Source organism: Bufo gargarizans, chromosome 6 (genome assembly GCF_014858855.1).
Source record: "Bufo gargarizans isolate SCDJY-AF-19 chromosome 6, ASM1485885v1, whole genome shotgun sequence".
Classification (NCBI taxonomy): domain Eukaryota; kingdom Metazoa; phylum Chordata; class Amphibia; order Anura; family Bufonidae; genus Bufo; species Bufo gargarizans.
This window is the reverse complement of record NC_058085.1, coordinates 96618346-96633518: the sequence shown is the minus strand read 5'-3', so window position 1 is coordinate 96633518 and position 15173 is coordinate 96618346. Positions and strand designations below refer to the sequence as shown.

The 15173-nt window shown below is 48.0% G+C and overlaps 1 protein-coding gene across 1 annotated transcript in view; it reads left to right on the top strand.

Annotated features, from left to right (window-relative positions):
• LOC122941984 (fer-1-like protein 4) overlaps nucleotides 1-1325 on the top strand; it is a 196319-nt gene extending 194994 nt beyond the window's left edge. Inside the window, 1 exon segment of the mRNA XM_044299480.1 lies at nucleotides 1002-1325. Coding sequence (XP_044155415.1) covers nucleotides 1002-1182 — 181 coding nt within the window. The 3' untranslated portion in view covers nucleotides 1183-1325.
• Nucleotides 1326-15173: the final 13848 nt, after the last annotated feature.

Genomic DNA, 15173 nt, shown 5'->3' with positions numbered 1-15173 from the left:
GTTATGTGCCGAATCCGTCCTTTCCATTCTCCTGCTCCTAAACAAGCAGGAGAACAGAAAGGCTGAACAGTGATGTGAACGAAGCCTAATGAACCCAAAAGTCAATAACTCATGGTGTCACTCTCTACTCAGCACAAAACACCTGCAAAGGTTTCCTAAACCCTGAAAAAACAGATAAGCCAGTGCCCTGACTATACCTCTTTTACAGGGATCAGCAACCTTTGGCACTCCAGCTGCTGGGAAACTATAACTCCCAGCATGCAACATGCTGGGCTGTTCTTACAACTCCCATAGAAATGAATGGAGCATTCTGGGAGTTTTAGTTTCAGAACAGCTGGAGTGCCGGAGGTTGCTGATCCCTGCTCTATAAGGCTACTTTCACACTGGCGTTTCTGGATCCGCCTGTGAGATCCATTTCAGGGCTCTCACAAGAGGTCCAAAACGGATCAGTTCAGCCCCAATGCATTCTGAATGGATAAGGATCCGTTCAGAATGCATCAGTTTGCCTCCGTTCAGCCTCCATTCCGCTCTGGAGGCGGACACCAAAGCGCTGCTTGCATCGTTTTAATGTATGCCTGACGATGCAGAGCCAAACGGATCCGTCCTGACTTACAATGTAAGTCAATGGGGACGGATCCGTTTTCACTGACACAATATGGTGCAATTGAAAACGGATCTGTCTCCCATTGACTTTCAGTGTAATTCAAAATGGAGCCGTTTGCATTATCATGAACATGGTAATGCAGACGGATCCGTTCTAAACGGATACCAACGTTTGCATTATAGGTGCGGATCCGTCTGTGCAGATACCAGACGGATCCGCACCTAATGCAGGTGTGAAAGTAGCCTTATATGTACCAAACACGCCTTGTGCAGAATACTGTACATTTCTTTGTGTTATATGTATGTAGTTTACTCTAAGTGTTTTATATGCTATATTTACATTATATACCCTTTTTCTATGATTTTTTTCCATAAACATACATATTTTCATTTTACAGCCGTCCAAAAACCTCATTCAACTGGTTTGTGAACCCACTGAAAACGTTAGTCTTCTTCATCTGGAGGAACTATAAGAAGTACATCATTGCTCTAGTGATCATAGCCATTCTCACCATTTTCTTGGTCCTCATCCTTTACACCATGCCGGGATTCATCAGTGAGAAGATTATTAATGGATAGGCATTATCAATGTCACGCACAGTGTAAATAATCTGACTACAGGATAAACTGTATATAACGTTGTGAATTATTTCATGTGAAGGAAGTCCATGCTGTTTACACAATCACACCGCCCCATGTGAGCTCAACATGATCATAAGCGCCAAAATTAAGAAAACTGGTCAAATAATGGGTGTCTTTTTGAAGAATGGTTGCATTTCCCATGAAACAACAATTCTGGAGCATGTAGTCCTATGACTCTGTGAGGGGCGATTCCTCTATTATTCCTGCCAGTAGTAATGAATAAATGAATTCCTAGCAGTTAGGGGGGGGGGGGGGGGGTGTCCCTGCACAGTTTGACACTATCCAATCAGTGCTCCTATTGTCAGTCTGTACAGAGACACACTCCCAACTGGTAACACCCATCTGGACCTTCATTCCAAATGGCTAGTAATGTATTTATAACTTCTAGCGGGAATAATAAAGGAATGGCACTACATAGAGTCAAAAGAATAGATGCTGCAGAATTTTTATTCCAAGGGAATGCAAGTAGTTACTACAACAGACATGTTGGGAGAGGTCGCAGGTCCTACTTAAGTCCATGTTTGTTGCTAAATAAGGATTAATCTACCATTTGAGGTAATCATTTTGCACCCTATAGGGTCCGATTTCTGTTTATTGCGACACATAAGGCAGTTCAGTGTATTCCCCTGTATTAGGCCTCATGCACACGACCGTTGTGTGCATCCGTGGCCGTTGTGCCGTTTTCCATTTTTTTTCACGGACCCATTGACTTTCAATGGGTCCGTGAAAAAATCGGAAAATGCACCGTTTGGCAGCCGCATCCGTGATCCGTTTTTCCTGGCCGTGAAAAAAATATGACCTGTCCTATTTTTTTCACGGCCAACGGTTCACGGACCCATTAAAGTCAATGGGTCCGTGAAAAAACACGGATGCACACAAGATTGTCATCCGCGTCCGTGATCCGTGTCCGTGATCCGTGTCCGTTTTTTCCTATCATTTCAATGGCAAACTTGACTTAGATTTATTTTTCATTTTTCATGTCCGTGGATCCTCCAAAAATCAAGGAAGACCCACGGACGAAAAAACGGTCACGGATCACGGACCTACGGACCACGTTTTTGCGGACCTTAAAAAAAAACGGTCGTGTGCATGAGGCCTTAATGTGCGATATACACTCACCTAAAGAATTATTAGGAACACCATACTAATACGGTGTTGGACCCCCTTTTGCCTTCAGAACTGCCTTAATTCTACGTGGCATTGATTCAACAAGGTGCTGATAGCATTCTTTAGAAATGTTGGCCCATATTGATAGGATAGCATCTTGCAGTTGATGGAGATTTGAGGGATGCACATCCAGGGCACGAAGCTCCCGTTCCACCACATCCCAAAGATGCTCTATTGGGTTGAGATCTGGTGACTGTGGTGGCCATTTTAGTACAGTGAACTCATTGTCATGTTCAAGAAACCAATTTGAAATGATTCGAGCTTTGTGACATGGTGCATTATCCTGCTGGAAGTAGCCATCAGAGGATGGGTACATGGTGGTCATGAAGGGATAGACATGGTCAGAAACAATGCTCAGGTAGCCCGTGGCATTTAAACGATGGCAAATTGGCACTAAGGGGCCTAAAGTGTGCCCAGAAAACACCCCCCATACCATTACACCACCACCACCAGCCTGCACAGTGGTAACAAGGCATGATGGATACATGTTCTCATTATGTTTACGCCAAATTCGGACTCTACCATTTGAATGTCTCAAGAGAAATCGAGACTCATCAGACCAGGCAACATTTTTCCAGTCTTCAACAGTCCAATTTTGGTGAGCTCGTGCAAATTGTAGCCTCTTTTTCCTATTTGTAGTGGAGATGAGTGGTACCCGGTGGGGTCTTCTGCTGTTGTAGCCCATCCGCCTCAAGGTTGTGCGTGTTGTGGCTTCACAAATGCTTTGCTGCATACCTCGGTTGTAACGAGTGGTTATTTCAGTCAACGTTGCTCTTCTATCAGCTTGAATCAGTCGGCCCATTCTCCTCTGACCTCTAGCATCAACAAGGCATTTTCGCCCACAGGACTGCCGCATACTGGATGTTTTTTCCTTTTCACACCATTCTTTGTAAACCCTAGAAATGGTTGTGCGTGAAAATCCCAGTAACTGAGCAGATTGTGAAATACTCAGACCGGCCCGTCTGGCACCAACAAACATGCCACGCTCAAAATTGCTTAAATCACCTTTCTTTCCCATTCTGACATTCAGTTTGGAGTTCAGGAATCAGGAGATTGTCTTGACCAGGACCACAACCCTACATGCATTGAAGCAACTGCCATGTGATTGGTTGACTAGATAATCGCATTAATGAGAAATAGAACAGGTGTTCCTAATAATTCTTTAGGTGAGTGTATATAAATGCAAGAGAATTGCTGACATATTTCCCCTATTTTTTAGGATTTTCCATTGGATTACTCTCTTTCAGGGGCCTTTATGCAGGATCTCTCAGGTTAAGGGCTCATGCACACGACAGTTGTTGTTTTGCGGTCCGTTTTTCACAGATCTGTTGTTCCATATCTCAGGTTTTTTTTTCTCCGATTTAAGTCCTCTTCCGTTCTGTTATTCCACAAAACATATCCATATGGTTTCCGTATGCGATCACCTAACACATGAGCAAAATGGGCTGGGCTTAGCATTTCTACAGAATGTGTTTCGTGTGCGTTCCGTATTTTTTGCGGACCCGTTGACTTGAAGGGTGCCCAGGACCGTGATTTGCGGACAATATTAGGACATGCACTACTTTTTTGCAGAACGGAAATGTGGACGTACGGAAACGGAATGCACACGGAGTACCTTCCGTTGTTTTTGCCGACCCATTGAAGTGAATAGTTCCGCATACGGTCCTAAAAAACGGAACGGAAGCGGAAAAAAATACATTTGTGTGCATGAGCCCTAAGGATGTGAGAGGAACAGCATATGCTAAGGATGATTTCAGATTGCTGTGTATCACACTTTTATGTTTTCCACATTCATTTTCCACACATAAGAAGGACATGGGAAAATACAACTAAGGATGACTTGCTGTGAGGTTCAGCGCCGTTATGCAAATGTGCCTTGCACTACTTTATATAACTCAGCACATCTGAACTGATCGCCTTATGAACGTTACAAACCTCAACGACAAATCTGTAACCCCACAGATAATGTATAAAGGGAAATCATGCCGTGCCAGCACCATCTGCCGTATGTCTGAGAGAATTACAGCACATCAACAAGGCTACTGTGATATTAGGATGCTAATGATTTCAGTTTATATGGACTGTATATACATGCATGCAATCCCCTGTAATACTCACATAGCTCTCTTATCTGCTTGTCTCTATTATCTACTTATGGCTGTATTACATACGGTAATGTAGCAGGCGATTGTCGGGTGGGAAGGGTTCCTTCTCTGCTATCGCCTGCTCGTCAGTGGAGGAGACCGCTATACGCTGCCAGATCATCACTAACAAGTAGGGATGAGCGAACTCGAACTGTATAGTTCGGGTTCGTACCGAATTTTGGGGTGTCCGTGACACGGACCCGAACCCGGACATTTTCGTAAAAGTCCGGGTTCGGGTTCGGTGTTCGTCGCTTTCTTCGCGCTTTTGTGACGCTTTCTTGGCGCTTTTTGAAAGGCTGCAAAGCAGCCAATCAACAAGCGTCATACTACTTGCCCCAAGAGGCCATCACAGCCATGCCTACTATTGGCATGGCTGTGATTGGCCAGAGCACCATGTGACCCAGCCTCTATTTAAGCTGGAGTCACATAGCGCCGCCCGTCACTCTGCTCTGATTAGCGTAGGGAGAGGTTGCGGCTGCGACAGTAGGGCGAGATTAGGCAGATTAACTCCTCCAAAGGACTTGATTAACTGATCGATCTGCAGCTGTGGATCATTGAGCTGCTGATCCTCAATTGCTCACTGTTTTTAGGCTGCACAGACCGTTTGTCAGTCTCATTTTTCTGGGGTGATCGGCGGCCATTTTGTGTCTTGTGGTGCGCCAGCACAAGCTGCGACCAAGTGCATTTAACCCTCAATGGTGTGGTTGTTTTTTGGCTAAAGCCTACATCAGGGTGAAGCTGTCACACCAAGTGCATTTAACCAGCAATAGTCTGTTCATTTTTTGGCCATATACAAAATCAGGGGCAAGCTGCGCCTGTCACCAAGTGCATTTAACCCTCAATGGTGTGGTTGTTTTTTGGCTAAAGCCTACATCAGGGTGAAGCTGTCACACCAAGTGCATTTAACCAGCAATAGTCTGTTCATTTTTTGGCCATATACAAAATCAGGGGCAAGCTGCGCCTGTCACCAAGTGCATTTAACCCTCAATGGTGTGGTTGTTTTTTGGCTAAAGCCTACATCAGGGTGAAGCTGTCACACCAAGTGCATTTAACCAGCAATAGTCTGTTCATTTTTTGGCCATATACAAAATCAGGGGCAAGCTGCGCCTGTCACCAAGTGCATTTAACCCTCAATGGTGTGGTTGTTTTTTGGCTAAAGCCTACATCAGGGTGAAGCTGTCACACCAAGTGCATTTAACCAGCAATAGTCTGTTCATTTTTTGGCCATATCCCAGTCTAATTCTGTCACTAAATCCATACCGGTCACCCAGCGCCTAAATACTAGGCCTCAAATTTATATCCAGCTAAATCTGTCCCTAGTGCTGTAGCTGGGCGAGTTATTTAGTGTCCGTTCAAGCACATTTCTTGTTCTGGGTTGAAATACAATTCCCAATTTAGCAATTTCATAATTTAGTGGTTCCTGCTATATCAGAGCTCTTTGAAATCTATCCCAAAAAGGGTATATAATATTGAAGGTGCACATAGGGTCATTCAGAGTAACTTCACACACACCCGCTACTGTGTATTTCCAAGTCTAATTCTGTCACTAAATCCATACCGGTGACCCAGCGCCTAAATACTAGGCCTCAAATTTAATTCCCTCTAAATCTCTCGTTACCCACCGCTGTACTGTTGTTGCTGGGCAAGATATTTAGTGTCCGTCAAAGCACATTTTTTGTTCTGGGTTGAAGTACAATTCCCAATTTAGCAATTTCATAATTTAGTGGTTTCTGCTATATCAGAGCTATTTGAAATCTATCCCAAAAAGGGTATATAATATTGAAGGTGCACATAGGGTCATTCAGAATAACTTCACACACACCCGCTACTGTGTATTTCCAAGTCTAATTCTGTCACTAAACCCATACCTGTCACCCAGCGCCTAAATACTAGGCCTCAAATTTAAATCCCTCTAAATCTCTCGTTACCGTTGTCCTGTTGTAGCTGGGAAAGTTATTTAGTGCCCGTCAAAGCACATTTTTTGTTCTGGGTTGAAGTACAATTCCCAATTTAGCAATTTCATAATTTAGTGGTTCCTGCTATATCAGAGCTATTTGAAATCTATCCCAAAAAGGGTATATAATATTGAAGGTGCACATTGGGTCATTCAGAATAACTTCACACACACCCGCTACTGTGTATTTTCAAGTCTAATTCTGTCACTAAACCCATACCTGTCACCCAGCGCCTAAATACTAGGCCTCAAATTTAAATCCCTCTAAATCTCTCGTTACCCACCGCTGTACTGTTGTTGCTGGGCAAGATATTTAGTGTCCGTCAAAGCACATTTTTTGTTCTGGGTTGAAGTACAATTCCCAATTTAGCAATTTCATAATTTAGTGGTTTCTGCTATATCAGAGCTATTTGAAATCTATCCCTAAAAGGGTATATAATATTGAAGGTGCACATAGGGTCATTCAGAATAACTTCACACACACGCTTCTGTGCATTTCCAAGTCTAATTCTGTCACTAAATCCATACCGGTGACCCAGCGCCTAAATACTAGGCCTCAAATTTAAATCCCTCTAAATCTCTCGTTACCCACCGCTGTACTGTTGTTGCTGGGCAAGATATTTAGTGTCCGTCAAAGCACATTTTTTGTTCTGGGTTGAAGTACAATTCCCAATTTAGCAATTTCATAATTTAGTGGTTTCTGCTATATCAGAGCTATTTGAAATCTATCCCTAAAAGGGTATATAATATTGAAGGTGCACATAGGGTCATTCAGAATAACTTCACACACACGCTTCTGTGCATTTCCAAGTCTAATTCTGTCACTAAATCCATACCGGTCACCCAGCGCCTAAATACTAGGCCTCAAATTTATATCCCGCTGAATTTGAATACAATACATTGGGCCAAATAATATATTTGTTGTTGTGGTGAACCATAACAATGAGAAAAACATCTAGTAAGGGACGCGGACGTGGACATGGTCGTGGTGGTGTTAGTGGACCCTCTGGTGCTGGGAGAGGACGTGGCCGTTCTGCCACATCCACACGTCCTAGTGTACCAACTACCTCAGGTCCCAGTAGCCGCCAGAATTTACAGCGATATATGGTGGGGCCCAATGCCGTTCTAAGGATGGTAAGGCCTGAGCAGGTACAGGCATTAGTCAATTGGGTGGCCGACAGTGGATCCAGCACGTTCACATTATCTCCCACCCAGTCTTCTGCAGAAAGCGCACAGATGGCGCCTGAAAACCAACCCCATCAGTCTGTCACATCACCCCCATGCATACCAGGGAAACTGTCTCAGCCTCAAGTTATGCAGCAGTCTCTTATGCTGTTTGAAGACTCCGCTGGCAGGGTTTCCCAAGGGCATCCACCTAGCCCTTCCCCAGCGGTGAAAGACATAGAATGCACTGACGCACAACCACTTATGTTTCCTGATGATGAGGACATGGGAATACCACCTCAGCATGTCTCTGATGATGACGAAACACAGGTGCCAACTGCTGCGTCTTTCTGCAGTGTGCAGACTGAACAGGAGGTCAGGGATCAAGACTGGGTGGAAGACGATGCAGGGGACGATGAGGTCCTAGACCCCACATGGAATGAAGGTCGTGCCACTGACTTTCACAGTTCGGAGGAAGAGGCAGTGGTGAGACCGAGCCAACAGCGTAGCAAAAGAGGGAGCAGTGGGCAAAAGCAGAACACCCGCCGCCAAGAGACTCCGCCTGCTACTGACCGCCGCCATCTGGGACCGAGCACCCCAAAGGCAGCTTCAAGGAGTTCCCTGGCATGGCACTTCTTCAAACAATGTGCTGACGACAAGACCCGAGTGGTTTGCACGCTGTGCCATCAGAGCCTGAAGCGAGGCATTAACGTTCTGAACCTGAGCACAACCTGCATGACCAGGCACCTGCATGCAAAGCATGAACTGCAGTGGAGTAAACACCTTAAAACCAAGGAAGTCACTCAGGCTCCCCCTGCTACCTCTTCTGCTGCTGCCGCCTCGGCCTATTCTGCTGCTGCCGCCTCGGCCTCTTCCTCCGCCTCTGGAGGAACGTTGGCACCTGCCGCCCAGCAAACAGGGGATGTACCACCAACACCACCACCACCACCTCCGTCACCAAGCGTCTCAACCATGTCACACGCCAGCGTTCAGCTCTCCATCTCACAAACATTTGATAGAAAGCGTAAATTCCCACCTAGCCACCCTCGATCCCTGGCCCTGAATGCCAGCATTTCTAAACTACTGGCCTATGAAATGCTGTCATTTAGGCTGGTGGACACAGACAGCTTCAAACAGCTCATGTCGCTTGCTGTCCCACAGTATGTTGTTCCCAGCCGGCACTACTTCTCCAAGAGAGCCGTGCCTTCCCTGCACAACCAAGTATCCCATAAAATCAAGTGTGCACTGCGCAACGCCATCTGTAGCAAGGTCCACCTAACCACAGATACGTGGACCAGTAAGCACGGCCAGGGACGCTATATCTCCCTAACTGCACACTGGGTAAATGTAGTGGCAGCTGGGCCCCAGGCGGAGAGCTGTTTGGCGCACGTCCTGCCGCCGCCAAGGATCGCAGGGCAACATTCTTTGCCTCCTGTTGCCACCTCCTCCTTCTCGGCTTCCTCCTCCTCTTCTTCCACCTGCTCATCCAGTCAGCCACACACCTTCACCACCAACTTCAGCACAGCCCGGGGTAAACGTCAGCAGGCCATTCTGAAACTCATATGTTTGGGGGACAGGCCCCACACCGCACAGGAGTTGTGGCGGGGTATTGAACAACAGACCGACGAGTGGTTGCTGCCGGTGAGCCTCAAGCCCGGCCTGGTGGTGTGTGATAATGGGCGAAATCTCGTTGCAGCTCTGGGACTAGCCAATTTGACGCACATCCCTTGCTTGGCGCATGTGCTGAATTTGGTGGTGCAGAAGTTCATTCACAACTACCCCGACATGTCAGAGCTGCTGCATAAAGTGCGGGCCGTCTGTTCGCGCTTCCGGCGTTCACATCCTGCCGCTGCTCGCCTGTCTGCGCTACAGCGTAACTTCGGCCTTCCCGCTCACCGCCTCATATGCGACGTGCCCACCAGGTGGAACTCCACCTTGCACATGCTGGACAGACTGTGCGAGCAGCAGCAGGCCATAGTGGAGTTTCAGCTGCAGCACGCACGGGTCAGTCGCACTACAGAACAGCACCACTTCACCACCAATGACTGGGCCTCCATGCGAGACCTGTGTGCCCTGTTGCGCTGTTTCGAGTACTCCACCAACATGGCCAGTGGCGATGACACCGTTATCAGCGTTACAATACCACTTCTATGTCTCCTTGAGAAAACACTTAGGGCGATGATGGAACAGGAGGTGGCCCAGGAGGAGGAGGAGGAGGATGAGGAAGAGGGGTCATTTTTAGCACTTTCAGGCCAGTCTCTTCGAAGTGACTCAGAGGGAGGTTTTTTGCAACAGCAGAGGCCAGGTACAAATGTGGCCAGCCAGGGCCCACTACTGGAGGACGAGGAGGACGAGGATGAGGAGGAGGTGGAGGAGGATGAGGATGAAGCATGGTCACAGCGGGGTGGCACCCAACGCAGCTCGGGTCCATCACTGGTGCGTGGCTGGGGGGAAAGGCAGGACGATGACGATACGCCTCCCACAGAGGACAGCTTGTCCTTACCCCTGGGCAGCCTGGCACACATGAGCGACTACATGCTGCAGTGCCTGCGCAACGACAGCAGAGTTGCCCACATTTTAACCTGTGCGGACTACTGGGTTGCCACCCTGCTGGATCCACGCTACAAAGACAATGTGCCCACCTTACTTCCTGCACTGGAGCGTGATAGGAAGATGCGCGAGTACAAGCGCACGTTGGTAGACGCGCTACTGAGAGCATTCCCAAATGTCACAGGGGAACAAGTGGAAGCCCAAGGCCAAGGCAGAGGAGGAGCAAGAGGTCGCCAAGGCAGCTGTGTCACGGCCAGCTCCTCTGAGGGCAGGGTTAGCATGGCAGAGATGTGGAAAACTTTTGTCAACACGCCACAGCTAACTGCACCACCACCTGATACGCAACGTGTTAGCAGGAGGCAACATTTCACTAACATGGTGGAACAGTACGTGTGCACACCCCTCCACGTACTGACTGATGGTTCGGCCCCATTCAACTTCTGGGTCTCTAAATTGTCCACGTGGCCAGAGCTAGCCTTTTATGCCTTGGAGGTGCTGGCCTGCCCGGCAGCCAGCGTTTTGTCTGAACGTGTATTCAGCACGGCAGGGGGCGTCATTACAGACAAACGCAGCCGCCTGTCTACAGCCAATGTGGACAAGCTGACGTTCATAAAAATGAACCAGGCATGGATCCCACAGGACCTGTCCGTCCCTTGTCCAGATTAGACATTAACTACCTCCCCATAACCATATATTATTGGACTCCAGGGCACTTCCTCATTCAATCCTATTTTTATTTTCATTTTACCATTATATTGCGATGCTACCCAAAGTTGAATGAACCTCTCCTCTGCCTGTGTGCTAGGCCTAAATATATGCCAATGGACTGTTGCAGTGGTGGCTGACATGAAGCCTGATTCTCTGCTATGACATGCAGACTAATTCTCTGCTGACATGAAGCCAGATTGTCTGTTACGGGACCTCTCTCCTCTGCCTGGGTGCTGGGCCTAAATTTATGACCATGGACTGTTGCAGTGGTGGCTGACGTGAAGCCTGATTCTCTGCTATGACATGCAGACTGATTCTCTGCTGACATGAAGCCAGATCGTCTGTTACGGGACCTCTCTGCTCTGCCTGTGTGCTAGGCCTAAATATATGCCAATGGACTGTTGCAGTGGTGGGTGACGTGAAGCCTCATTCTCTGCTATGACATGCAGACTGATTCTCTGCTGACATGAAGCCAGATTGTCTGTTACGGGACCTCTCTGCTCTGCCTGTGTGCTAGGCCTAAATATATGCCAATGGACTGTTGCAGTGGTGGGTGACGTGAAGCCTCATTCTCTGCTATGACATGCAGACTGATTCTCTGCTGTCATGAAGCCAGATTGTCTGTTACGGGACCTCTCTGCTCTGCCTGTGTGCTAGGCCTAAATATATGCCAATGGACTGTTGCAGTGGTGGGTGACGTGAAGCCTCATTCTCTGCTATGACATGCAGACTGATTCTCTGCTGACATGAAGCCAGATTGTCTGTTACGGGACCTCTCTCCTCTGCCTGGGTGCTGGGCCTAAATTTATGACCATGGACTGTTGCAGTGGTGGCTGACGTGAAGCCTGATTCTCTGCTATGACATGCAGACTGATTCTCTGCTGACATGAAGCCAGATCGTCTGTTACGGGACCTCTCTGCTCTGCCTGTGTGCTAGGCCTAAATATATGCCAATGGACTGTTGCAGTGGTGGGTGACGTGAAGCCTCATTCTCTGCTATGACATGCAGACTGATTCTCTGCTGACATGAAGCCAGATTGTCTGTTACGGGACCTCTCTGCTCTGCCTGTGTGCTAGGCCTAAATATATGCCAATGGACTGTTGCAGTGGTGGGTGACGTGAAGCCTCATTCTCTGCTATGACATGCAGACTGATTCTCTGCTGTCATGAAGCCAGATTGTCTGTTACGGGACCTCTCTGCTCTGCCTGTGTGCTAGGCCTAAATATATGCCAATGGACTGTTGCAGTGGTGGGTGACGTGAAGCCTCATTCTCTGCTATGACATGCAGACTGATTCTCTGCTGACATGAAGCCAGATTGTCTGTTACGGGACCTCTCTGCTCTGCCTGTGTGCTAGGCCTAAATATATGCCAATGGACTGTTGCAGTGGTGGGTGACGTGAAGCCTCATTCTCTGCTATGACATGCAGACTGATTCTCTGCTGTCATGAAGCCAGATTGTCTGTTACGGGACCTCTCTGCTCTGCCTGTGTGCTAGGCCTAAATATATGCCAATGGACTGTTGCAGTGGTGGGTGACGTGAAGCCTCATTCTCTGCTATGACATGCAGACTGATTCTCTGCTGACATGAAGCCAGATTGTCTGTTACGGGACCTCTCTGCTCTGCCTGTGTGCTAGGCCTAAATATATGCCAATGGACTGTTGCAGTGGTGGGTGACGTGAAGCCTCATTCTCTGCTATGACATGCAGACTGATTCTCTGCTGACATGAAGCCAGATCCTCTGTTACGGGAGCTCTCTCCTCTGCCTGGGTGCTGGGCCTAAATTTATGACAATTGACTGTTGCAGTGGTGGGTGACGTGAAGCCTGATTCTCTGCTATGATATGAAGACTGATTCTCTGCTGACATGAAGCCAGATTGTCTGTTACGGGACCTTTCTCCTCTGCCTGGGTTCTGGGCCTAAATTTATGAAAATTGACTCTTACAGTGGTGGGTGACGTGAAGCCTGATTCTAGGCTATGATATGAAGACTGATTCTCTGCTGACATGAAGCCAGATTGTCTGTTACGGGACCTTTCTCCTCTGCCTGGGTTCTGGGCCTAAATTTATGAAAATTGACTCTTACAGTGGTGGGTGACGTGAAGCCTGATTCTCTGCTATGATATGAAGACTGATTCTCTGCTGACATGAAGCCAGATTCTCTGTTACGGGACCTCTCTCCTCTGCCTGGGTGCTGGGCCTAAATTTATGACAATGGACTGTTGCAGTGGTGGCTGACGTGAAGCCTGATTCTCTGCTATGACATGCAGACTGATTCTCTGCTGTCATGAAGCCAGATTGTCTGTTACGGGACCTCTCTGCTCTGCCTGTGTGCTAGGCCTAAATATATGCCAATGGACTGTTGCAGTGGTGGCTGACGTGAAGCCTCATTCTCTGCTATGACATGCAGACTAATTCTCTGCTGACATGAAGCCAGATTGTCTGTTACGGGACCTCTCTCCTCTGCCTGGGTGCTGGGCCTAAATTTATGACAATGGACTGTTGCAGTGGTGGCTGACGTGAAGCCTGATTCTCTGCTATGACATGCAGACTAATTCTCTGCTGACATGAAGCCAGATTGTCTGTTACGGGACCTCTCTCCTCTGCCTGGGTGCTGGGCCTAAATATATGCCAATGGACTGTTGCAGTGGTGGCTGACGTGAAGCCTCATTCTCTGCTATGACATGCAGACTAATTCTCTGCTGTCATGAAGCCAGATTGTCTGTTACGGGACCTCTCTGCTCTGCCTGTGTGCTAGGCCTAAATATATGCCAATGGACTGTTGCAGTGGTGGGTGACGTGAAGCCTCATTCTCTGCTATGACATGCAGACTGATTCTCTGCTGACATGAAGCCAGATTGTCTGTTACGGGACCTCTCTGCTCTGCCTGTGTGCTAGGCCTAAATATATGCCAATGGACTGTTGCAGTGGTGGGTGACGTGAAGCCTCATTCTCTGCTATGACATGCAGACTGATTCTCTGCTGACATGAAGCCAGATTCTCTGTTACGGGACCTCTCTCCTCTGCCTGTGTGTGTGCTGGGCCTAAATATATGCCAATGGACTGTTGCAGTGGTGGCTGACGTGAAGCCTCATTCTCTGCTATGACATGCAGACTAATTCTCTGCTGACATGAAGACAGATTCTCTGTTACGGGACCTCCCTCCTCTGCCTGGGTGCTGGGCCTAAATATATGCCAATGGACTGTTGCAGTGGTGGCTGACGTGAAGCCTCATTCTCTGCTATGACATGCAGACTGATTCTCTGCTGACATGAAGCCAGATTCTCTGTTACGGGACCTCTCTCCTCTGCCTGTGTGTGTGCTGGGCCTAAATATATGCCAATGGACTGTTGCAGTGGTGGCTGACGTGAAGCCTCATTCTCTGCTATGACATGCAGACTGATTCTCTGCTGACATGAAGCCAGATTCTCTGTTACGGGACCTCTCTCCTCTGCCTGTGTGTGTGCTGGGCCTAAATATATGCCAATGGACTGTTGCAGTGGTGGCTGACGTGAAGCCTCATTCTCTGCTATGACATGCAGACTAATTCTCTGCTGACATGAAGACAGATTCTCTGTTACGGGACCTCCCTCCTCTGCCTGGGTGCTGGGCCTAAATATATGCCAATGGACTGTTGCAGTGGTGGCTGACGTGAAGCCTCATTCTCTGCTATGACATGCAGACTAATTCTCTGCTGACATGAAGACAGATTCTCTGTTACGGGACCTCCCTCCTCTGCCTGGGTGCTGGGCCTAAATATATGCCAATGGACTGTTGCAGTGGTGGCTGACGTGAAGCCTCATTCTCTGCTATGACATGCAGACTGATTCTCTGCTGACATGAAGCCAGATTCTCTGTTACGGGACCTCTCTCCTCTGCCTGTGTGTGTGCTGGGCCTAAATATATGCCAATGGACTGTTGCAGTGGTGGCTGACGTGAAGCCTCATTCTCTGCTATGACATGCAGACTGATTCTCTGCTGACATGAAGCCAGATTCTCTGTTACGGGACCTCTCTCCTCTGCCTGTGTGTGTGCTGGGCCTAAATATATGCCAATGGACTGTTGCAGTGGTGGCTGACGTGAAGCCTCATTCTCTGCTATGACATGCAGACTAATTCTCTGCTGACATGAAGACAGATTCTCTGTTACGGGACCTCCCTCCTCTGCCTGGGTGCTGGGCCTAAATATATGCCAATGGACTGTTGCAGTGGTGGCTGACGTGAAGCCTCATTCTCTGCTATG